Source organism: Echinops telfairi, unplaced genomic scaffold (genome assembly GCF_000313985.2).
Source record: "Echinops telfairi isolate 266 unplaced genomic scaffold, ASM31398v2 ScPeMD7_16;HRSCAF=60, whole genome shotgun sequence".
Taxonomy (NCBI): Eukaryota; Metazoa; Chordata; class Mammalia; order Afrosoricida; family Tenrecidae; genus Echinops; species Echinops telfairi.
In genome coordinates, this window is record NW_022103913.1 from 8,957,719 (window position 1) to 8,984,620 (window position 26,902).

The 26,902-nt window shown below is 39.7% G+C and overlaps 1 protein-coding gene across 2 annotated transcripts in view; it reads right to left on the reverse strand.

The window, feature by feature from the left end:
- The window catches only part of ARMC8 (armadillo repeat containing 8), a 98,558-nt gene extending 73,358 nt beyond the window's left edge, over nucleotides 1-25,200 (reverse strand). For both annotated transcript variants that reach the window (XM_045287442.1, XM_004712090.4), the window contains exons 1-6: nucleotides 25,125-25,200; nucleotides 12,291-12,362; nucleotides 10,140-10,282; nucleotides 9,949-10,046; nucleotides 7,603-7,695; nucleotides 14-94 (exon numbers count right to left, since the gene is read on the reverse strand). In XM_045287442.1, coding sequence (XP_045143377.1) covers nucleotides 14-94; nucleotides 7,603-7,695; nucleotides 9,949-10,046; nucleotides 10,140-10,282; nucleotides 12,291-12,358 — 483 coding nt within the window. In that variant the 5' untranslated portion in view covers nucleotides 12,359-12,362; nucleotides 25,125-25,200. The remainder of the gene's footprint in view (nucleotides 1-13; nucleotides 95-7,602; nucleotides 7,696-9,948; nucleotides 10,047-10,139; nucleotides 10,283-12,290; nucleotides 12,363-25,124) is intronic.
- Between the last annotated feature and the right edge of the window lie 1,702 nt (nucleotides 25,201-26,902).

The window sequence follows — 26,902 nt, forward strand, 5'->3', positions numbered from 1 at the left end:
TTTAACATCTTACTTTGTAGGACACTGAAGTTAGGAGGTGAGCAATATTCTGAACTGCACCGTGGTTAAATAAAATTGTTTGATGATCTGGCCCCTGTAAGAAAAAAGAGAACACAATAACACATTAAGAAGAGTAAAGCTCTGTTCCAATTAAACCACATCGACTTAAACTCACCACAATGTGGACTTCTCACTTACCTTGTTCTGATATAAACAGCAATGTTATTACACAGAAAATTTAAAAGGCAGCATAACTACTGTTTTCAGTCATAAAACAGGAAAAGTAAGGTATTTTATATTTTTCATCAATTCTGAGATTAAATTTAATGAAAAAAGTCTTCAAAGTGGCAGGCACTAATGGGTAGCACAAGGTTTTGAATTTGCCACAATTCTTATTCATTGCTCTGCCCTGCCTCCTCCACTCCATTAGTAAAAAGCCAATCAAGACCAGCTGTTATTTCATGTTATAATTGTTAGCACTCAGTTTCTACAAATGTTCTAATTTCCAAAAGATTTAAAAAATCTTTTATACATGTTTATAACCTCTATAAATGAGTCTATAAGTGTTTCAGGACAGCAGCTACACCTTATCACTTACAAACACCCAGTGAGGGAAGATGGGAAAGGGAGGGTATACTTACATACCAAACTGCAAACTCATTTTACAACACTTCCCCCCAAACACTATGAAAAGTAAACGGCTTGATTCTAGAAAAATCATCTGGATTGAACCTTTAATCCCATTCTCAGGTTCTAGTAGATTACCATCCATATTCAACTATTCTGACAAATTTTCTCAGACTGCTCCGACTGAGTCAGTCAATTCACAGCGAACAGCCACTTTGAAAGAAAGGATTGGGCAATTGACAACTTGGTTGAAATTCATTGGCTAAAAATGAGTTCAAACCTTAAACAGCATCCCGATTTCTCAATAGGGAAACGTATCATCCAACCAACCCTTGGCAGGTGGCCAGAAAGCACACTCCAGGACTCTAGGGCTCATACAAATCTTTAAGTATCTGCTCCCAAGGGCTCCACAGGTCACAGCATCTAGTAGTCATACCCACAGAAAATTCACCCTGAAAGGTTAACTCTCTCTCTAATTACGATGCTAAATTATGATGAGCTTGAATAATCTCACTACTGAAAAGTGACCCAAATAGCTTTTTTGATGACTCATCAGAAACTTCTTACACATTTAGGATTAGTCATCTGAACGCTCTCAATGCTGTATCAGTTGACAAGGTTGGTAGAGAAATACCATTAGGCCACTAGCTCTTTTGCAGGAAAGAAACTTAGTGATGCTCAGCAAAGTTTAGGACCATATTCATGCCCCTAACAGAACAAAGGAATTTCATAAGAGAAAACCACCTTGACTTGACGACAGTGCGTTTGGGTTCTGTTTGAAGATGCGCCCCAGAAGAAATGAAAGGCTTCGCAGGCTGCTTCTGGGAGACCACAGCTTGAACCCCTCTGCTGTACAAGGGTTACCACATGTCAGAAGAGACTGGTCAGCATCAGGTTTGCGTGACTGGTTTTAGGAGAATGACAAATATTTCTCCTTTTCCATAATCAATGTTGCATTATGTACGGGCTTCTTTATTACATGTCCAACTTTCACATGCATATGTTGCAATGGAGAATACCATGGCTTGGGTCAGGCACAAGTTAGTCCTCAAATAACATTCTTGTTCTTCAATATCTTACAGAGCTCTCGGGCAGCACATCTGCCCGATACAGAGCTTTATATCTCTTGATTGCTGCTTCCATGAGCATCAGTTGTGAATCCATGTAAGACAAAATTCTTGACAACTTCACCCTCTTGTCCATTTATCATGATGTGACCTATTGGTCCAGTTGTGAGGATTTTGCTCTTCTTTACATTGAGTTGTAATCTATACTGAACCTACAGTCCTTGATCTTCATCACCAAGTGCTTCAAGTCTTCCTCACTTTCAGCAAGCAAGGTTGTGTCCTCTGCATACCACTCCCCACTATCATGATCCCAATTCTCCCTTACAAATCCGGCTAGACCACTGGTACAGATAGGAACTGGAAACACAGGGAATCCAGGACAGATGAACCCCTCATGACCAGTGGTGAGAGTGGTGATCCAGGAGGGTGGAGGGAAGGTGTGGTAGAAAGGAGGAACCGATTACAAGGATTTACATATAACCTCCTCCCTGCGGGACGGACAACAGAAAAGTGGGTGAAGGGGGAGACATCAGACAGTGTACGACATGACAAAATAATAATTTAGAAATTACCAAGGGTTCATGAGGGAGGGGAAAAAATGAGGAGCTGATACCAAGGGCTCAAGTAGAAAGCAAATGTTTTGAGAATGATGATGGCAACATATGTACAAATGTGCTTCACACAATGAGTGTATGTATGGATTGTGGTAAGAGTTGCACAAGCTCCCAATAAAATGATTTTTTTTAAAGCAACCTGATGCTGCCCTTGTCTACATATAATCCAGCTTCTCTGATTATATGCTCAGCATGTACACCAAACAAGTACGATGAGAGGATACAACCCTGATGCACACGTTTGATTTTAAACTATGTAGTATTCCCTTGTTCTGTCTATACAAATGCTTCTTGATCCATATACAAGTTCAGAATGAGCAGAATGGTGCTCTGGAACTCCCATTCTTCTCAAAGTTAGCCACAGTTTATTATGGTCCAATCAGCCAAATACCTTTGCATAGACAATGAAACACAAGTAAACATCTTTTTAGTATTCTTTGCTTTGAACCTATCCATCTGACATCAGCAATTATTATCCATTGTTTCACTTCCTCTTCTGAATCTGGCCTGAACTTTGGAAGCTCCCTGTCAATGCACTGCTGCAATTGTTGTTAGATATTGAGTTAGTTAATTGTGCCAGCCTGGCCGATAATCACATGTGGGGCTAATTGAAAGGCGGAGGGATAAATAGGTGGTGAGCCTCGCCTTTCTAGTTCTCGGGTCTCTTGCTTTGTGATGGTCGCACCAGGGTGCAGCTGCCTTAGGAGCTCCCTGCTTCAGCTTGCAAGATTGACTTCCTACAAGACATCCCCAAGGAGAAGTTACAAGGACCTAACCCGATGCAGCCCTGGGTGCTGGAGCAGCCGTGTGGAGACCCCTGCTAGTGCTGAGATGCTTATTCGTTCACTGACTCGGCTTTCCTCCTGCAGTCGGGATCATTGCCTCTGTTTTGTGAGGTGGAGGACTTTGTGGACTGGTGTTGGGTTAATGGGTTAATGTTGGACTTGTGGGCTTGGGCAGCATTGGGTTGGGATGTTTTCGTGATGCACACTTTCTTTACATAAAACTCTCTTATATATATGAGTTGCTGTAGATTTGTTTCTCTAAAGTACCTAGACTAATACAGATATCTTATGCAAAATTTTACTTGTGAGGTATCAATGATATCATTCTATAGTAGGAGCATTCTGTTGGGTCACCTTTCTTTGGTAACCTTTCCAGTCAGCAGGCCAGACCGCTGTCTTCCAAATTTCCTGGTATAGGCAAATGAGTGCGCCAGTGCTTCTTCAGCGTTCTGAAACACTTCCGTCGGTATTCTGTCAATTCCTGCAGACTTGTTTTTGGCTAATGCATTGAGTGCAATGTGAACTTCTTCTTCAGCACCACTGGTTCTTGCTCATATGCCACCTCCTGAAACAGTGGACTGTCGACTAACTCTTTTTGGTACAGTGACTATGGATATTTTCCATCTTCTCTTGATGCTTCCTGCATCACGCACTATTTTGCCTAAATATCAAAATTGCAATTTTTGAGGCATGAGTTTTTCTTGAGTTCTTTCAGTTTCAGATCCGGTGAGTATGGTTCCTTCCTTTGGTTTTCTAATTCTTGATCCTTGACATTTTGTTATAATACTGGGCTTTATCTTCCTGAACTGCCCATTGAGATGTCCTATCAGCTCCTTGACTTTATCCTTTCTTCCACTTGCATTGGACTTGAGGTGCTGGAGAAGAATGTTCAAAGTACCACGGACTGCTAAAAGGACAAATCAATCCGTATTGGAAGAAGTAAGGCCAGAGTGCACTTTAGAAGCAAGGTTGGCAAGGCTTTGTCTTACATACTTTGGACATATTGTCAGGAGAGACCAGTCCGCTGAGAAGGACATCATGTTTAGTAAAGTGGAAGGTGGCAAAAAAGAGGAAGGCTCTGGACAAGATGGATTGACACAATGGCTGCATCAATGGACTCGGGCACTGTGAAGATTGTGCAGAGCAGGCAGTGTTGCTATGGGTCAGAGCTGACTGGATGGCACCTACCAACAATCCTGCACTATTTGTTAAGTCATCCATCATGGATGGTCAAAGCCCTTACTACACAAATTCATTGCTTAAGGACTTAATTGGGAACCTCTGAGTTAATGTTAAGATGTAAAGCTCATGTCTAATTATAATATTTTAAATACTGTTGGGCCATAACTCAAATAATCAGATTTAACACACTAAAGCTACGGAATCACAAATGAATAAATGAACTATAGACAAGTATTAGAACAATAAACTATAAACAAGTATTAGAATATCAAAATGAATAAATGAACTACAAACAAGTATTAGAAATTCTCAGAGATGTTCATACCAATTTTCTAAAAGAAAAATATGGGGAGCTGAGATAGTTAAGGTTTGTTGTGCCAATCTGGCCGATAAACACATGTGGGATCAATTGAAGGGTGGAGATATGATAAATGGCTCAGCGAGCCTTGCCTTTCTAGTTCTCAGGTCTCTTGCTTTCTGATGGTGGGACCAGGGTGCAGCTCCCTTAGCCAGTTCCCTGTTTCAGTTGGCAAGGCTGACTTCCTGCAAGACATCCCTGAGGAGAAGCCACATGGACCTACCCCGATGCAGCCCTGGGTGCTGGAGCAGCCATGTGGAGACCCCTGCCAGCACTGAGATGCTGATACGCTCACTGATTCGGCTTTCCTCCTGCATTCAGCGTCATCACGTGTGTTTTGTGAGATGGAGGAGAACTTTGTAGACTGGTGTTGGACATATGAGCTAATGTTGGACTTACAGGCTTGAACAGCACTGGGTTAGGATTCTTTCTTAATGTACACTTAACCTTTATATAAAACTCTCTCTTATACATATACGTTTCTTTGGATTTGTTTTTCTAAAGTACCCTGACTAACACATTATGGTACCTTAGGAGTGGGGTACTGGAGAGCCCATGGTCTAAAGACAAGGAGCCCAATGGGCACCCTGGGGAGGCTGAGTGAGACAACTCACATTGAGTTGACCAGAACCCAACTAGATGAAGAGATTTTTGAGCCTGTCAACTGGTGCATAATGTTGCTGACTTTACGGATGGCCTGTCCAGACTTGACTTTGCTTATGGATGAGGACTTCACAAGGTTCCAACTGGAATGAAGATTCATCATTTCGAAAAACATGATTGTCTCAGAGCACTAGGTTGTTGTAAATGGGCAGTATAGAAATTGGATACCCCAAATTGGGGGGATAATGGCATGAAGTGGTTGGCTTACAAGCTTTCATAGGTGAGAGAATATATTCATAGGATTAAGGTGTAAGTGTTACTTAACTGGAATTGTTAGGTTAAAGAATTGTGTTCGGGTGCCGAGTTGGCAAGGGGTGGATTGAGATAGTTAAGGTTTGTTGTGCTGACCTGGCTGGTAAACACATGTGGGATCAATTGAAGGGCGGAGAGATAAATGGCTCGGTGAGCCTTGCCTTTCTAGTTCTTGGTTCTTTGCTTTCTGATGGTCGGACCAGGGTTGCAGCTGCCTTAGCCAGTTCCCTGCTTCAGCTGGCAAGGCTCACTTCCTGCAAGATATCCCTGAGGAGACAGCACATGGACCTACCCTGATGCAGCCCTGGGTGCTGGGTGGAGACCCCTGCCAGCGCTGAGATGTTTACATGCTCACTGATTCGGCTTTCCTCCTGCAGTAGGCATCGTTTTGTAAGATTGAGGAAGACTTCGTAGATTGGTGTCGGACTTATGGGCTAATGTTGGACTTATGGGCTTGGACAGCAGTGGGTCATGATGCTTTCTTAATGTACACTTACCCTTTATATAAAACTCTCTCTTATACATATAAGTTTCCATGGATTTGTTTCTCTAATTTACCCAGACTAACACAGGAGTAAATGGTGATATTTCCATAAAAATAATTTACTACAACTGATGATCAATATTGCTACTGGTACATGTTCTAAAAGTTGTGTTTATTTGGTGAAATCTAGGACTCTTCAAATGATCCAAATAATGGAGTCATGAACTTTTAAAATTGAAATTATCCGTGGAGATCGGCCAGTTCAACTTCATTCTTTTTGTCAAATGGGAAATGGTCTGGAGAAGGGCAGAGGACTTGCCTACTGCTAGAAGAGCAATAACGAAATTCAAATACACTAGCTCTTGGTTCTTCTTGTAGCTCTTGGTTCTGTATACTTTCTGCTCTACCACTCAGCAGTGGAGGCGATGAATGAGACACACAGGCACCGCCCACCAAAAGCATTCAGGATGTGAGGGCCTCAAAAATTCATGGGAGAAATCCATTCCTTTAGTTCTCATGCTGCACGACCTGTTCTGAAGTCCCCTTGTACTCTTTCATTTGTGCCTTTGTTGCTCAGAGGAAGTTTTGAAAAACAGTATTTTCATCATTTACACAATTACATTGCTATGACAACCAATCTGTGTTAAGTATTCTAAACTCCAAAATAATTTAAAAGAGTATGTATAAACAAAATCTCAATGAAAAATGAAATTTTAATGATTTAACTATTTCTCCATTGAGAGACGCCAATGACAAATGGCATCACTTCAGATGTGGTTCATCTGGGAGGTGGAAGTACAGGGTGATTTCAAGGGCTTGCCATCTGTCCCAGACTTAGAAGGGCCCCAACGCTTAGTTTAGCACTCCCGATAAGCGATGAACAGTCTGCGCTGGGCTCCAGTAGCTGATGTAAATTACAGTGATAAATGCCCAACAACAAAATTCTACCTAACATGTCCCGGTAACTTATGCTTTGTTAGCCCAGAGGGCTTTTAGCTTTACCCTCCCTCCATAACAAACAGGAAATGACCTCAATGTCACACGGCTTCCTCAGAAATTTCTGTCCTCATATGGTCTCCTCAAAATTAATTTCTGGGTCAAAATCAAAGGATTAAGGCAAAGAACGCCAAATGACAAGTAAGGAAGCAGGAAAAAGGGCTCAAAGTTAAAAATGCAAAGCAGATAATTCCTAACTTTTATATCCCGTGAGTACTACTTGTGAGTTTGGCAGTGCCGAAGTATCTTCAGTCCAGCTATCTACCCTGGACTCCAGACCCACATGTGCAATTGCTTTCCTAACATTTTTGTTTGCATGTCTGCAGCTGCTTAACAAACACAACATGAAGGAGCTGCTTATGTACTATTGCAGAAGAGCCTTCATGTCGTGTGGAATGAAAAACGCCAAGGTGCAGTACGTTCAGGACAGAACATTTCAAGGAAAAAGGGGAGGACAAAGTACAGACATAGGTTTGGTTCCACGTGCACAGACGCCCTCCCTCCACCCCGTGAAGCACATCTATGCAGGCCTGTCAGACTTCACAGTTCAGAGGACAGTCCCTCTGGCTCTCACCTTACAGCAGTGTGAAAAGATCTGACAGATGTACTCCTGGGTGTAGCGAGACCTGCTGAGCAGCGCCATGAGGTGGGGTATCACTGTGGCGTCCTGGAGAAGCAAAGGGGAGCACAGAACAAAGTCTCAGGCACCAGGCGCGCACGGCACATCACGTCCACGAGCACAGGAACTCAAGTCTCTTTCAAGAAAGAGTGGCGCAAAATAAAAGTAACATGGTCATCCAAACCACCTACGCACAGGGCAAGGGAAGAGGTTTTCAAATTTTATGCATGAGAACTCCACTACTTAGAACATGTCTCTAGAAACAAAGTATTTGTTGCAGCACTGTTTGCTAACTGAGGAAATTCTCACTTTCCTCTCCCATGAACAGCCTATGACCCTACAGTAACACAAAATTAATTACAAATCTTCTCAGAAATCTACTCTGAAACTGAAATGTGAGGTAACTAATAAGATGTACAATCATTACTATTTTAAAATAGGAGTAATTGCATGAAAAGAAACCTTGACAATTTGGACTCTGAGCTGCTCCGGTATCACGAAGCACTAGGACCTCTCATAGTGTACTAGGCTCTTTTCAATCTGCAGAAGGTGCAATAATTCTCTATGGATTTATGAAGCACAGCTCTTTGAAGAATACGAAATACAGTTCGCAAACCTCTGAGGTACAGAACCAAGATCTTTCATATTTTAGACCTATCCTTCTATGTGACATGAGCCACACCCTCACTTATAAACCTAACTATCATTCTGAACCTGAGAGCATGTGTCTGGGAGGAAGCCATGTGAAATGTCCCCTCTCCCTACTTGCTTTATGCCCCTTGATGATTTATATTCTTGAAAGGTTAGGAAGGTTTGATTCTAGATATGGCCTCTGATTTCATGTGTCTGATTTGGCAATCTGATCCTTTTGTTAGCTCAGAGAATCATAAAATTTGTGATTCCCAGCATGTATTATATTTACGGAATTGCTTTGTGAAATGAAAAAGGATTCACATGCACCCACATAAATATCCAGATAGTGTGGCAATGTAAAATGTATTTCTTACTATGGGTTACAGATAAAAGCGCACAAAAGCATTGACCTGGGTAATTTTCATTAAGAAAGTCCCGTGCAATCAATAATATCATTATGGAAAACAGTTGTACTTCCTCAAAAAAACGAGAAATAGAAATACCTTATTATCCCACAGTCCCACTCCTATCTATATTCCTGCGAGGTCTGATCAAAATAACATGGACAGACTTTTGCACATCTTGGTTGACTGCAGCACTATTCACAATAGCAAGAAAATGAAAACAGGCAAATCCTCAACAGATGAATGGATAAGCACAGTGTGATACATACATGTAGTGGAATGCTATACAACTAGAAAGACTAAAGACAGGTCCCTGAAACATAACATGGATGTACATGAAGGACATAAGGCTAAGTGAAATAAGGCAATGCCAAGAGGATAAATACTGTCTAATTCCACTTTTATAGGAAGACAAGAATGTGTGTGTGTGTATACACATATTTAGGAGGGCTTAAGAAGCTCATTGAAAAATTCCATTATCTTTTAACTGTTTTTCCAGCAACTTTTTCAAGCCAGCTTGTTTACACAGAGGCCAAAGTTCATAGGTGGGTAACAGAGATGGATGAGATGGGGTGGGATGGGGGAGGAAATCACTAGTAGCACTGAATGTGGGTGTAATGAGCACAACTTGACCAAAGTAAACAGACACAAAGACCCATGTAAGCCAGAAATAGAACCATATCCTCATCATCTATAAAGCTTTTGAAAGCCATTGAATGACGGAAAAGCTCTGAACTCTCTCAGACTATCATCTGATTCTAGTTTGTCAAGTAAGCCTGGTCTAGTCCACTTCTCTCTAGTGTAAAACTAACACTGATGTCCTGCCCCATCAGACTGAGTGTTCAGTCCACTGTCTTACTTTCTCACACAGATCTTTCCTAGAAAGGGCTCCTTCCTCTCCACTTCTCTAAAGTGAATTGATTACTCAAGATCCAGGTCAAATTCCAGCTTCTCTATAAAGCCAAGTTTGCTGAACTTTTAACATAAAGCAGGCTGAACTCATAGCTCACTTAGCATTAAATACAATGCCTTACTTTGTATACATAAAGATAATGGGACATGCGCAAAGTCTGAGGCTTGCTCTTGTACTTCCTACTATTTTACATAGCCGAGCACATTGGATATTCGCAAATAAGCAAGAATTTAAATAGTTCTTGAGATTTTTCTGGTACATAACCCTGTTACGTCGCATTCTGATATAGCATGCAAGTTAGGGTGAAATGCTTGTAAAATGGAGCGGATGTTGCAAACATTTGAAACTCACTGTGTACAACAGCTCCTCGGGAGTGACAGGGCTGGTGAAGATGGTGCGCAGGCACCGGAGGCAAGCTTCAATGAACCTCAGGTCTGGAGACAGTAGCCCTAGTAATAAAAACCAGATTGGGCACTCATCCTTTCAAGTGCTAGCTAAAAAATACCACAAATGGATTCTGATCTCTACTTGCACATAAATACCTTGCAGTAAGGCAGGTATAATATGGCAGTCCAGTAGAGACTTGACATTGTTTTCTGTGCCCATAGCAAGACTTCCCAATACCACTGCACACTCGGTTTTCAGTTCTGTGCTTGAGGATTCTTGCTGAAGCAAATACAACAACCTAGAAGGAAGGAATTTGACACAAAAGACATTTAAAAGCTTATCCATAAGGAAATTAGCAAAAACAGGGGTGGGGAATGTCTGGCATGTAGGCCATAGAAGGCCCACGAAATCATCAATACCAGCGAACATCACACGCCTCACCAAGCAGTTTCAGCCATCACATTAGGGGTGCGGTACTGAAATGCTTGACCGGTGTAGCTCATGAATGATGTTATAAATATCTAAATGGCCCTGGGCAGAAAAAAGGTTCGTGATCCACCCCTGAGCTAAAAGTAGTATGACAGAAAAAGGCTATCAATACATTCCCTCATACTACTTAAGATCTGAATGATCAAACTATGTGAATCCCTCAAGTCCATTACAGTAGTTGCTAATTCAAGAAAGGGCCATCTAGGGGAAAACCTTAGAAGAGACCATTTTTTTAACTTTAAATTAAAAATACAAAACATAAAACTGCCATCTAATCTCCGTCAAAGTTCTAATTCTAAAAGCTGTTTAAACGTGTTGTCTGTAAAAACAGGAGCTTACAGTCCATGTTATCCGCCATTTCCAAGTGGCTATTTCCAGAACATGAAGATTTGCAGCATCCAGAACTGCTGGATTTTATATTCGGTCTATATTCAGAAGTGGACCCTGGAGATTACTTAGAGCCTTGTATAGCTCCTCAAGCAAAGAGAACGTTCCTCTTTCTTCAATTCTCCCATTTGGAGAATCAGGAGATTCTCCTGTTTCCATGCCAGCCCAGTGTGCCACTTACTCCCTAAACTGCAACCCCTACCACTTACAACCATCTCAAGCTCCCTAACCGATCTCACTTTTCAATTATCTCAGTTTCTGACATTTGACGTTTATGACAATAGTTTAAAATCTACTAGCCAACTACTTGGGCATTCATGACATACTTCTGGCAATAAGGAGGGCTGAGGTGGGAAGTAAGAGTAACACTGGCTATTGCAGACGTGGGTCAGCTTGGCTGGGTCATGATTCTCAGTGTTTCAGCAGTCATGTAATGATGTAATCTGACAGCTATGTAACGATGTAGTCACTCTCCACTTTGGTCTTTTTTAATCATTTTACTGGGGGCTCGTACAGCTCTTACCACATTCCATACATGTGTCAAGCACTTTTGTACATATGTTACCATCATCATTTTCAAAATATTTTCATTTTGTGATCTGATGTGGTCATCTTCCATTTGCACATAATGCCAATTTTCCCATAACAGCCTGATTTTCGGAACCTAACCAGGTCAATAAGTGAGGAGTAGGTGTATTTTTATATTTATATATATATATATATATATATATAAATCTAGTCTTCTAAGACAAGCTGCAGAGAGTTTAATGTTTTTTAAAGCACATGAGGGAGATTCAAAAAGTTTAGGGAAAAAAATTCATTTTTCTTAATTCAGTTTTTCCATGTACTTTTCAAAAACTCATATTTGGGTTAAGTGGTGTTTAAAACATTAAAACCATTCATTCTGTATTAAAAGATAGAAAATAAAACAGAGAAGATAAAAAAGCCAAAACATCAAAAATTTAGAACAACTGGACACAAACATAGTTCTAAGTAGCAAAGACAAAGAGGAAATTAGCTTATTGGCACTGCCTGCCAAAAGTAAGTTTACTGTGTCATCAGAAGAAATGAATATTAATTTTTTTTCAGTTCTAAAAAAAGGAATTCTAAGAAATCATTATCTAATTACAAGAAAACACTGCCAGGGCTCTGAAAAAAAAAAAATGGAGACGTCAGGCTCAGGCATGTGCACATAGTCTATCTATAATACTCTTTTACTGCAAGGCCACAGATCTTCCTGGGCTCCCAAATTATGAAAAATTCACTGTTCATTCTATTCTCTGGTACTCCAGTATTCTTAAGCGGTACTTCAAAGACGTCGAGGCATCATTTGTACGGATTACAAGGCTTTTAAAAGTATAATAGACAATACAGAATAGTATGGGTCTTATGGTGGAGAGTAGTAGTGACGGAGGGGACAGCAATCGTACCTGGGAACAGCTCCTAAAACAATGAGGTTGGCTTTCTGCTTGTTGTTTCCAATTACAGCATTTTTCATGTCTCTGAATTTAGGGGAAGAGAAAGAGGTACAAAGTATGTTGAACTGTTACAGAAACATTAAAAATCAACTTTGCTTTTTCATTACACAACTTCTTGGGTTGGCAAGCACTGAAGCTAATGACAAAGTGCAAGCACTGACCTCTTTTACCTAGAATACCAAAGAGCGGGGATGGGGTAGATGGTACTGACAAGGGGGTTCTGAGGGACAGGGTCTGAAGGACAGGGGCACAGTAGAGCAGGAGGAGGTGGGAAACATCCTGAGACCTGGCAAAAGACTCCCAATACAAAGAAAATGGAGCTCTTTGTAAAAGGTTACCAGTCCTTTGAAGATGAAAGAACGTAAATCTCTCCCTCTCCCCCAGCTCTGGGAATGGGGAGCACGAGCAACCAGGCTACCAAATAAATGTGTATTTGATTTGATTTCGGGAACCATGCTTTCCTCCCTTCTTTCTCTGACTTCATTCAGACCGATTCTTATGTTCCCATTTTGCTACCTTTATTGTCTTATTAAGGAGCCTTGGTACACAGTAGTGAAGGGTGGTTCAAGTCCATCAGCCACTCCAAGGGAGAAGTGGGGGTCTGCTTGCGTAACATGTATACCGCTCAGAAAGCACACAGGGCAGTTCCACTCGGTCCTAGAGGGCTGCTGTGAGTTGGAATCCACTCACAGGCCATGGACTTGGGTTTTGTATTACCTAATTAACTGCATCTCTTTAGATTTATATGAACTCTTACAGAAATAGTCAATTAGAATCATTATTATGAAAATAACACTTGAATAGAATACACTTGTTGGGCATTAACATTTTTTTCCAGCATGGCTATATTTTCATATTTAGTTATTACAACCATAACAAGGGATAGGAGGTCCTTATTGTGCCCTAGAGGCATTACAGGAGTTTGGCCGGGTGTTTATAAATGGACAGTATACAGTTTTGAAGAAAACTGATGTTTCAAGAATTGCTATTTTTCGTCCTGTGGGCCAAAGGCAGATGACACTTTTTGTCAAAAGTAATACATTCTAAAAAAGCTTACGGCCAACAAAGTATGACCTATGGTATTTGAGTTGCCAACACCACGCAGACAGCAGTCCACTATTATGCAGCATTTGCACTCGCGTCACCTCACTAAGCTTTCTAGTATAATCATAGCGGGGCAACTACAGATGACTACCTTCTTTTTGGTTTCTTCTTTATATGGCAGGCAGGAAGGCATTGTGTTATTTTTAGAGTTTCAGTAAGTAGTTACAGTACTATGAATTTCAGGATGGTACAAAGAGTGTTACGGAAAACTTATAACGAGAGGAAATTAAGTCTGATAGCTTTAAGACCATTCCTATAGTGTTTCAAAGATTTGGGCTCAACCACTCTTTTCATACCCCAAAATAAGCTCCCTGTGCTTCCCATCTGTCTCCCCTTTGCCTTTCCTCCTTCCAGGTGGCAGTCACACCAAATACACTGGCATCGAGTTGCTTCTGACTCAGAGTGACCCTGTGACCTGGGTGGGAGCGGACAGCCTCATCTTTCTTCCTCAGTGTGGCTGTTGGCTTCAATTGCTGGTCTTGAAGTTAGCAGTCCAACACTGACTCGACAGCACCACCAAGGCTCCAACCCGCTGGCAGTGCGTTTTAGGCAGCAAGCTCTGTAATACAGATTTTTTTTTCCCTTCGAAAGTTATAATCCTTTAAAAGTTCTCCAGCTAGCCAAAGCACAATCATGTCGGAAGGAGGGACATGGGGAAAACAAAATGCATACATGAGTGTAAGAGTCAGCAAATATTTCCAACATCAACCAGACTGTGTGGCGTTAAAAACTCTGGTAATAATTAACCCTCCCCTCAATTGGTGTTTGTTTGGTTTTGTTTTTAAATTATTCCAAGAAAAACCCACCCACCCTAAGTTTTTGAATAGTATTTTCACAATTGTTACATCAAAACTGTAATTGCCTGGGTTTTCCTTCCATTACTTCAGTGCACAGAGGAAGGTTTGTTTTTTTTTCCTGGTCCTGCTCTATCACTCTTTCTAGACTATCCCTCGGACCCTCCCCATCTGCCGTACAGAGCGAAGTAGCAACACCCTTTTGTCTATGGAGACCACACTGCATAAAGCTTACTGAAGTTTCTAGCAAGTTCTCATACGTAAGTATAACATGAGGTACTACTAAAGGCTCAGGCAGCAAAGCAGAGTTGAGGAGCAAGGGTTTAAGTATCTAGGCTCCTGCCTCCTAGGATGCCAGCTGTTTCTTTGAGAGGCTTCCCTCCCAAAGATCAGCCCAAACGTGGCAATTTGTCATTTACTTTCATCAGTCTCTCTTCTTAACATGAACAATTCAACTCTGCCTATACGACCACCACATAGGGACAGTCCAGCAGCTATCTACCGAAAGCCTGGTCTATGCCAGGTGCTCTCTGAGAAGCCCTGGTGGCATAGTGATCATGCAATAGGTGGCTAATTGCACGGTCAGCAAATTGAAACCACCAGCTTTTCCTTGGGAGAGAGACGAAGCGTTCTATTCCCATAAAGAGTTACATTCCTGGAAATCCACAGTGGCAGTTCTACCTTATAGGGTGGCTATGGGTCAGCAGTGAGTCTCTATCCTTCAACTCTCACTCAGCCCTTACACCATCCCAGATTTCTGCCCTTTCTTCCAAAAACAAATACAAATTAAGGCATGTCTCCTTGTCATCTTCTGAACCTATTGCAGACTTCTAAAACCATACCAAAGTTAATGTTCCGATAGATAAAAACAAATACATCCCATCTCAAACCAACGTTTCCATTCCCTTAATAATTTACAAAACGATATGAAGAGGTAGCCAACAGCTATATAGCAAATATATATCCCTTATTAGGGATAATATACACAAAGAGTGTTGTTACAGTTGTAATAAGTGAGTAACGAAAATATAACAATGCTAGAAGATGTTACAATTGTATTCTATTCAGGTGTTAGTTTCAAAATAATGATGCTAACTGACCATGGTTATAATAAAAGTTAATACCAAAAGAGGCAAGAATTATCACATAAAGAATATCCTTAGCAGATCTAAGCTCATTTCTGAATTAAGGAATCAAAGTCTCAATCATTTAAGAGCTTAATCTGTACAAATTAGTAGCTCCCTTTTCTCAACAGTGTGTTAAAGTCTATACTAATGGATAAATGAATGACACTATCAACAGAATTACCTTATGCCCCTGAGGGATGATTAATAATGTTCTCTGTCATTAAATGATAATGAGGTCTCTAAAGTGAACCAGAAATGCCCATAAACTATAGATATGTGGGCTCGAACTTAAACTTAATTCTAGCCCCAATCTAAGAACAAATAGTTCTTAAGACATGGCCCTGCTTGATGCTCACCCTTGTATTCAGAGATCGCTGAAGATATGAGTGCTACAGCAAAGCACGGTGAAGAAAGTGGCTGGCGTCTGACTAACAGAAAGAATAGTGTCTGGGTCTTAAAAGCTTTCCTTCAAAAGAAGCAGCCACTTAAGTGAGGCATCAGCTAAGTCCACGTGGAAGAAGCACCCCAGACTGTGTGATCCAAGGATTGTAATTAATAAAATCCAAATCCGAAGAAGGGAATGGCATCAGAGCTTATATTGTGAACACTCAATTTGCAGAAGGTTATGGATGACAGTGGGAGCCCCAAATCCATGTCCAGGTTCCCTGCATAGACTATGCCTCTGGTGAACCCCCTCTGACCATAGTCGAAGCCTGTGAATAGCCTTGATATCAGACAAAGTACTGTAAACTCAATTATGGCAGATATAATTAGGTTAAAATGTAATACCTAATCATTTGATCTCTTTTGACCCATTTAAAATTTATTCCAGTTTTTATTATTTCCTGCTTTTATCTCCATTGAGGTTTTTTCTCTGGTTTATTTTGTTATTGTTGTTGTCTTTTTTGGGGGAAGGGGGGTGGTAATGTTTTCTACTGTATGAAATCCAAGACAGGTAAATCTATAGAGATAGTCACTGGATTAATGCTTATTGGGAATATGGGAGGGGCAGCTGGGAGGGAAGTGGGAAACTAATAATAAATACAAGAAGGAAGAAAATGTTCTAGAACTGATTATAGTGATAACACACCTCTTTTAAATATGATTGAACTATGGAAGTGTATGATATGTGAGTTATAATTCAAAGCTATTAAAAAAAAAAAAGAATCAAAGAGGCGTGTGGGATTCAACACTCAAGCAGCCAGATGAAGCTTCTTCAGTTCAGAATACAGTTATTATTCCTCATTCCTTCCTTCATACTTTCTTCTGACTAATTTTACTCATCCTTTAGGTTAGGTGAGCCCTGACATCATAGTGGGTTCCAACATTGGGCTGCTAAAGGCAAGGTCAGTAGTTCTAAACCACCAGCCCTTTCGTGGGAGAAAGACGAAACTTTCTACTCTTGTAAAGAGTTACAATCTCAGAAACACAGAGAGATAATTTTATTCTGCCCAAACTCAATGGTAGTGAATTTGGTCAAGTGTTTTAGGTCTGAGCTTAGACACCAACGTCACTCCCTCCAGGCAGTATTCCCTGGCACTCCAAGGTCTGGGCTCATCAGAGTACATTCCCCACTTGGTGAGAAGTCTGTCTGCCCTTGAGAGGCAAGACAGTGAGTCTGACCTTGAAAATTCAGACAAGTTGTTATCAATGTATCATTAAAGACAAGTGATTCTAGAAATTTTACTTTGCAAATCCTTATTTTTATAATATGCAAGCTCACAACTATCATCCAAGATGAGAACAATAACAAAACTATGCAAGGTTTATATATAACTTTAAACTTTATAAAACAATCCAAATATACTGTTTAATTTTCATCACAGCCTTAAATAACGGCAACTCATTTTACAAAAAAGAACATTGCAACTCAGAGTAGGGGCTTTTTTTCCAGAGGCCCAGATTAAACGAAATGAGCAAGTCTCAACCTATGTTTTTGTGCCAAATGTTTTGTTCATTACCTCCACCACATTAGGCCTTTCTATCAACGTAATGATAGAAAAGAGAATTCAGTAAATATATTTCCTTTTTCTGTCTATAAACAATACATTGTTTTCTAATTTTTAGTTAAAAACATCCTTTTCCCAATAGATCTAAGTTGTGTAGTTTCACAACTACTAACTTCTAATATTGGGGAGAAAAGAAGAAAGACACTACTTTTCCATACTACTGAAACTCAATCATTCGTTTCTGGACTCAGCAATGCCCTAAGAAGAATACGAGAGCACCATCTATGAGAAACCTGACCTGAAGAATGTTCCATTTACAACACAAACAATGCAAGACTGTGCTACACTGTAAAGCAAGTGTTGTACAGTTAAGGAAGATAAATGTTAAATATGCTGAACAGGTTTTGAGGAAATGGCAGGAACTACGATGACCCTTAGAAATGGTCAGGATTTGGAAAAGCAGATGAGAAGAACAAATAGACCTATCATTGGTTGAAGACCACATTAGAGAGGCTAAGGCATGTTCCCAGGGCAGACACAAACAGAACCTGGATCAAAAAGGTTTAATTTAGGCTACAGAACATGATTAGGAAAGTAACAGGGAGAAGAGGCACACTAGAAGGAGCTGGATTAAGTACTAACTATATTTTTGATCTGAGAAAAGACAGGAGGTAACAGTGACTAAGGAAAAGCAACTGAATGTGGAGTGGATTGGAAAGTAGATAATAATAGTATGAGGAGGCAACAAAGTGATTGTTGTTCTCAGTATTTCCCACTACAACCGCTCACTGCCATGGAGTTGATGCAGTGACCATGGAGGACTGGGTAGAACTGCCCCTGTGAGTTTCCAAGACTAACCTTGTACAGGAGTAGAAAGCCCCATCTTGTTCCAGAGGAGCAGTTGGTGGTTCTCAGACCGCTGACCTTGCGGTTAGAAACGCAACTGGAAGCCACGACGCCATTCTCTAGACGGGCAGTGGACTGTATGTATCTGTAGTTATCTGACCCTCTGTGAGACTGGAGTGGTGGCGAGTCAGGCATCGTTATTTGCCAGCTGACAGATTAATCCATTCAGGTGTCTGGTATGTGAGACTGATCAAGGTAACAACCACAGGAATCAGTACAAAAGGCATTTGAGGGAAAGTTAAGATGACTTGATGGATTTACACATATGTTCTGCGGTATATTCTGAGTGGGAATAAAATCTTGCTTTTAGACATCCTGGATTATTTTTGAGGTGAGTTGACTATCCAACTAAGCCTGGGAGATTCCACTCTGGCGATGACAGGAAAGGATTACTTTCGGCTAAAATCTAGCCAGAACCTTAAATTTCCCTGCTAATACAGTAAATGGACTAGAATACTCTTACGTGGAGAATAATCATTCTCTCTCGGCAGAGATTCATTTAATGAACAGAAAAATGGGTGCTGACATTAAAATCACAGATGCAGTTCCTCTGAGAGCATGCGTCCTCACCAGGACGCTGACCACAACCAAGAGAGAAAGGAGACCCCGCCTGAGTGCAGTAAGCCACACTCCCACATGACACTTTGTGATCAAGATCATAGGAAAAGTTAACCAAAAACTAGAGGAAAAACTGGGATCTAAACCTATAATAAAAACAAAATTCTAGCCAATCAGGTATGACCATAGCTCTTCCTAAAGTCTAAGTAGCATAAATTTTAACTGAAAATCTATTATCCAATAAAACCTAATTTAGCTTTGATAGTATTACAATTTAAAGCCTGAAGCTAAATATCAATTATATGATTTCATTTTAAACCATTATTACTTTTCACTTACCTGAAGAAACTTGTGTTTAGAAATATTGTGGTATTCATTCTTTGTCTAGATAGTATGAAGTAGCCAAAAAGTACACTACAATCAGAGTACAAAGTTTGATCTACTTATGGCAACTCACTGTTCATGAAAAATCCATCCATTAAAAATAACACTTGTATCTAGGTAGCTAGAATAAGGTGACGTGTTAAACAACTTAAAAAAGTATTTGGACTTCGAAAATTATAAGCACACTCTCTGTTCTGTCCTTATAATTATTATGATGTTCTTTTTGGAGAATGTTAACATCCAAGTACAGCAAACTTTCTGTTACCCAGCATAGTTATCATTGTCATCCATGAACTGTCTATTAGGCGACAATGACCTATCATGCAAACGAAAGTGATTTTTGACATAACGATCTGATTCAGGAGGCACTTATGAAATCTACACTGTACTTGAGCTCAATTCAACTTGAGCATCAATTTATATTAATAAATTTATATTATAAATTTATAAATATAAATTGATGGGAAATGAGGATTGGTAGTAATTTAGTTCAGTTTTCCAAACAAACTGCCCCATGGGGTAGTATATTTTTAGAATGTACACTGTTTCCAATAGTTCTGTTTTGTAATATAATCATGAAATTCTGTGAATAATATTTAATCTTCTTTCCATAGCATCTTATGGTTCCTTAGTGACAAAAACATGAAGATGTAACTTTAAAAATTAAAAGCTCAGAAATTAGAAACATTTTTATATTTAAATTTTTTATCACTATGATTACAAATAGTCTTATACATTCTTCAAAAAATGATGAAGATATCATTTAACAAGCCAAAATATTTTAGCATATTAATAAGTATTGTATATATACTTAATCATTCCAAAGAATATTTTGTAAGTGTGTTAGACCATTATGATACAATATGGCAGTCTACGGTTAAGGTTTATAAATATGAAGTGATGTATACACATATGCATATAAATGTACATTTATCCTGATGTTCACAGCTTATACTACAAATGCACACACCATTATATGTGCAAGTAGAGACTATGTCTGTTTCTTCAAATAACTCAAATTGCATGACTGAATTCTGCTTCAGAATAGTTTCCAATAAGTAAGACTCAGAATTATGCCATTTAGTTGAGTAACAAAGTTATCTCAGTACGATACTTTAAAATGTAACAGATTAAAAGTATTAGGGGAGAGAAACAGAAAAAAATTATATTCGCCTTCAAAGATATTACTTTCAAAGTACCTTAACCTTTCCATTAAAAAGCACTCAAATCTTTGAGAAGAAAAATGCGAGATCACAGATCAGCACAAGGCTGATCCAAAGACATGAACTTGTACTTTTGCCAAAATGAAGGCTGTTCCCCGGTCCCAATGTTACTTGTTTGACAGGGCCCTTCGTGCCCACAAATGGGATTTATCCTCCTCACAAATTGTGTTCTAGAGTTCTTGCAAAGAACACAATTAAATGACCGATAACGTTTGGGGGGAAACACTTGAAAAGAAGGCATTTTAGGCATTGATATTTGGTGAAAACCACACAATTCCACAGCACCCACAATTATCTCTCTGAGTTCAATAAAGGATCTAGTCTAGGTTTCTGATTCTATTCAACTTTGAAACTCTAAAGCATGCCACATTTGCTTATATCATCTTTATTTCACTAAAAGCAGAGGGATATCTCTAGCATAGAGTCACTATGTCTCAGAATTTTTTAGACGGCACCTAACAACAATAACTTAAACAAATTCAAAATCCACAATGCTTATGGAGCAACAACCATTCAATAGGCAATCTTCAACTAAGAAATGTAACATGATGAATCAATACTACAGTTAACTTCTTAAAAATATCCTGCAACTGTTTTAAGATTTCCATACTTAAACTTAGAATCTGCAATTCACAATAATTCATCAGACGCATCTACTCTGTTAGTCACAAAGGCTATAGAACCACCCCCCAGAATACGCGGAGAATTGGTTACTGGACCCCCCCATAGATACCAAAATTCATGTGAAAGCTCAATTCCTTAATATAATTTTTTTCTTTAACATAAATGTTTTTGCATGCAACTTTCCCACAACAAATTCTTTGTAGATCACCTATCATCCTTCCAAAAGCTCCAGACTCCATGCCATCCAGTTGATTCTAACCCATAGTGATGCATAAGGCAGGGTAGAGCTGCCCCTATGGGTTTCTGAGACTGTAACTCTGTACAGGTGTACAAAGCCTCGTCTTTCTGGTGGTTTAGAACTGCTGACCTTGTGGCTGGCAGCCCAACACACAACCACTCCATTAACAGGGCTCCTCACCTGTAATACCTAAGGCAATGAATGTAAGTAATACTTTACATTCCCCCTCAGATTTAAGGGATTGCTATGACCAACTAATTACTTCTGCCCACCTCAATATTTTTGATTCAGTGTTGGTCAAATGCATGGCTGCAGGATCCCTTGATGCAGAGGGCTGGCATCATGTCATTTATGACCTATACAAGTGACTTCCCTCTTCTCTCTGCTCAGATCTGATTTCATATTTAATGATCTTATTTCCAGTTGCACGTTTGAAATTTTGATCCTTTATAGAAAAAAAGAGCTGGTTCTATATCTAAAAACCTTTGCTACACTAAACCTTTCAAATCTGTGTTAAGTATTATGCTATTAACAAAGTTATTTCTAGATAAGCCCCCACTCTTCAACACTGAAATTATGTAGTTTTGATGCTTACTATGATTTTTTTTTAACCAAAGAATACTCAAATGTGGGCTATCTACGAAAAAGTGCCTTACATAGGTAAGACTATGGCTCTACTCACTCCCTGAGTAGTAAATTACTTAAAAGATCATGGTGAAAATTCATTATTCACCCTCAATTTCTTCCATTATTGCTTTTACTGTTAGTGTGTTTTATATGTTTATAATTTTTATTGATAAAAATAAAGCTTAATATAACTAGAAAATTATAAAACTGATTGCTTTGTAGCTAATATTAAATGTCAATTTTTTAAGAAATCCCTTCAATTTGAATTGTTTTAGATTCAAAATTGATTATTTCACTCTGCTTTCATCTTCCCTAAGAAAATCACCCCCATTCTCTAGGTCCCCACCAATCCTATAAAGAGGTTTTTAGCTACTTTACTTTCAAATTAGCAGGCTATCATTTATTGTTTATACTCTGTGGCCACCTCCTCCTACCCACCTCATTTGGCCTACTACAGCCTCTGTGTGACTCAAAGGAGACTGCATGCCAGGTCAAAATGGAAGGAACTGGTCCACTCACCTTACCTCCACATCTTTTGGTCCCCTTTTCCTGTCTCACTATTTTTCTTTTCTACTATTAGACAGTGCCATTAAAAACAACAAATGGAATTCCATTTTTAGTCTCACCACATGTAATCAAATAAATCACTGTTTGACTAAATGAATACCATGTCTAGTATCTCCACAGAACCACTCTCCTTGCCTTTCAGAGCACAAGGGAAGAAGGCCATGCCTGGGTGCAAATGCTACAGAAGCAGGCATGCAAAGAACCCTACAAAGGCAAGGCAGTGGCTCATCCTAAAGGACAAGAGTAGCTCAATCCCCTATATGACCCCCGCCCAATAGAACCAAAGTAGAACAGAAGTCAGTGACCAGATTAAAAACGAGCCAGAGATATGCAAGTGGAGGAGAGCATTTGGTAGTGCTTCTGGAGTAGTGGAAAGAGTGGCCGTGAGTGAAAGATGGGCAGAAGAAAGGCTGCGTATCAAAGTAGCCCAGGTAATAATACAGTGATTAAAGCACTCAGCTCCCAACCAAAAGGTGGGTGGGTCGAACCCACCAGCCACTCACCACATAGGAAAACAACACAGTGGTGGTCTGTTTCTGTAAAAATTCACAGCCTAGGCAACCCTACAGAGCAACTCCACTCTGTCCTCGAGTTGCTGAGTTGCAATCAACTGGAAGGCAGAGTTTGGTTTTAGAAGGCTAACACACTACACATTTACTGGTTTTTATAATACAAACTTCTCAATGTTGTTAACCCTTATTTGATATTCTGGCAACTTCTGAGAAGCTCCAGTCTTCTTTGGTAAAGAAAAAAACTTCTCCAAGTAGCACTGGAATGAGCTACTCATAACAGATACAACTCTATCACACAGAATCCTTGATAAATTTAATTGTAGTAGCAGTAATCACAGTAATAATGACATCATCTATTCTTATCATTTATTGAACACTTGGTGGGTCTAGCACTTAAAACTAAACTATTTATTTACAAATCTTACGTGATATTTTCATTTAGAATTTATATATATAAAGAAGGCACCCTGGCAATGCCACAAATCAGCTCTGGGATGCTAACTAAAAGGTGGGGAGTTCCAATTCACCAGCTACACCATGGGAAAAGATGTGGCAGCCTCTGCCATAAAGACTTCAGTCTTGGAAATTTAATCAAACAGTTCTACCGTATCGTATGCGCTGGAATCAACTGGAGAGCAATGGGGTTTTAGTTCACGATACAAAGCATCCTAGTGATGCAGTGGGTTAGCTAAGAGGCTGCTCGTCAAGAGATCAGTGGTTGGAACCCACCAGCTGAAAAAGGAGAAAAATGAGGTTGTCACTTGCAAGGTTTACAGGTTTGGAAACCTGTGGAGCAGTTCGTTCTGTCTTATAGGATCACTGTGAATCAGAATCAACGTGATGACAGTAGGTGTGGGGTTTTTATTGGGTTTTTATTGGGGGGGAGGGGTGTTATATACAGAGTTCTTTATGTGTGAGGAGTCTTAAATACTACAATCAACTTATCCTCTCAACTAATCTGTGTGTGTAGGTACAACCAAAACTGACTTATTTAGCAGACTGATTTAATACCACTCCTCCTGGTAATAAGCACATTAGTCTACAAAGGAGCTGATTAAAACACTTCAAAGTCCCTAGTTAATGGGATAAAGGCAACATTAGCATAATGAAAAAACATGAAATATCATCTCCTTGAAGTGTCTGTAATTGAGAAGATGTGAAAATAAGGTGTCAACTATCCAGGGAGTCTCCACCTAGCTCCTCACCTTCCCTCTCAGCTCCAGTTCAACAGCTGCGCAGCCTTTCTCATGTTTACCTGCCTCCCTCCCTTTACAAACTCATCTTTAAGACATCTATGTCATGGAGCCTTTCTTTCCTTTCCTTTTGCTTTGAAAAGGCATTGCCAGAAACTTCTGTAAACAAAGCACCCTAGCCTTGTTATGATGAGGCAGGAGTTGAACTTCAAGTGCTAGCTGGCTGATAACATGGACAGGGTAAGGGCAAAGTTCAGTGACATATGTGCCTTCATTATTACCCCACATGCACTGCATCCTGACCCTTTGAGTCCTCCTTCCCCCGGTGAGTTCAGGCCTGAGGATCCCCAGTGACCTCAGCCTAGGAAGGAGCCTTGGGCAAGATGGGGCTGCAGCAGCCAACCTCCTTCCTGAAAACTAAAGTGTTCAAGAAAAAAGAGAAATTTCTTCTCAAGAGGAGAGGGACTTCATCTTTTAATCACTTGAAATCTAATCCCATATGCCCCACTTAATTATTTAAAGGTTAAACACCTCAGATATGCTGCTTGGAAAAGGTTTCCTCTCAGTAAACATGAAAGAATTTTGGGAAAAAATGATTAGGTTATCAAAAGCTTATTTAAACATTTTAATCACTGCTGCTTAAATTCTGAAACCTACAACATTACTAGGAGATTTAAACTTTATAGTTGATGAGTTGTAACCAAAAGAGTAAACTCCCCTGATCTGTTTCCCCACCCATTTCTAATGGTAAAAGAGTTTCAATTTTATTCTCTGAAGTAGCAAAAGCATATGAAACTAACTATGTCAGTTCACAAATATTCAACAGACAAGTCCATATGGTACATTATTAAAGTTATCATGAACGTCAAGGAGTCTTCCCCCAAAATGTTAGAACCCTGCACATTTTCAGGATTATATTTGGCAGATTTAAGCATGAAAACAAACAACTTTTTGATAGACTCAAATACATAACTACTTACATGACACCTTGTAGGACTTTCTGGGGATCAGGGTCAAATAGCCTGTCAACATAGTGGCGACTGCTAGCTGTAACTTCCTAGAAAGTAGGGGAGAAATTATGACATCTGAAGCCATGCAAGTCACAAATCCGTAGCATCACCCACACCACCAAGTTGCTATATATTCTCACTCAAGGCAGAGGCAGTAAATTTACTTTAGAACACTTATTCTTATATGCTTCCTAATGATATGTAATATTAAAGTGATTTCTCCCTCTCAGGTATTAACATAGTTGATAACAGCGATGTTCTTTTAGCTCAAGATGTCAAAGATCAATATTTTCCTAGGGACATACCATTTTAAAAATAAAGTTCTCAGAAAGGACTACAAGTTCTGCAGTGACCTGAAATGGGCAGAAAAGTTTAAGAAAACATAATTAAGACATATGGTTGTTTTATTCATTTAAAAATCAGAATCATAGGGGGAAAGATGAAGTACATTTTTAGAAGTACTTCTGAGAAAAGTTTGTGACAAGACAAACAATCTGGTAAGAAAGTTCAAAGTCACACAATTCTCACTAAAAATCTAATTGGAGGATGGGACCTGCGATGAGACCTGCTAGCTTTGGCAAGCGAAGAACTGCGCACACATGGTGAGCAGCGAACAAAGAACCCCAAGCTCACTGCTATGTGTCAATTCTGACCAGTGGCCACCTTATAGGACAGGGTACAATGGTCTCTGTGGGCTTCAGAGACTGCAACTCTTTATGGGAGTCGAAAGCCTCTTCTTTCTCCCAAAGAGTGGCTGGTGACGCTGAGGATCGCAGCTTAAAGTGTAATCATTATACCACTGTGCGCCTGCATATAAAAAAGAAAGTTGCATCTGTTTGGTGCCCATGAAAGGAGAGTACATCTGGCTCTCAAACAAGAAGGCCATGCGAGGCTTCATGAACCTAGTCCAGCTGCAAGAGGAAGACATGAAAATGTTGCCAGGGCCTAGTGGCTGTGGGAGGCACAAATTAAGAATAAAACCACAACTCTAGGATGAAGAAATACTAAGGCATGCTGCTTTACACAGATCAGCAGAGCTATTTAGTCTGAGGGAGACAAAGCAGGGAAGTGGAAAGCTAGGAGCTTAAGAACAAGGGAAGACACTTATTTCCTTTGTTTGTATTGTGGCATTTGCTCCATTTACCTGATTTATTTTATTTTTACTTTTTGAGGGAGGAAATACTTCATTTTTAATGTTTAACAACATTTAAAAATGAAAAAGTTTTAAAAAACAGCAAAAAAATAATTTTGTTCTTTCTTCCTGATGTTGCTAAAAACATTCTTAAATTATTACCCATTAGTAATAAATTACTACAGAGAGGAAGAAATAACTTTTCTGGTTTACCCAGAACCCCAAATCAGTAAAGGGGCCAGCTGCCTATAAAATTGCGGGTATAAAGTACCAGTCTAAAATTTTCAGTTATCAAAAATAACACTGAAGAAAAGTATAAACATTTTAGTTATACAACAATCTAGTTATCCAAAATTAAAGCATATTTTTACGCGTTTACTACAAAAGTATAGACAACTCAAAGACCCATTTTTAAAATACACCCCATTTATAAAGCACAAATAGTGGAAGTAACAAACAAAATGGATGGAAATCCTTGACCTAATTGGGTACCAGTAAGTTTTGGTTAACAAGGTCTTTTTTCCTTTGAGTGTGGGTTACATATTGGGCTGTGAACCACAGGTCAGAAGTTTGATCCCACCGCCCAGCTGCTTCAAAAGCTTGGCAAGCTCCAAAC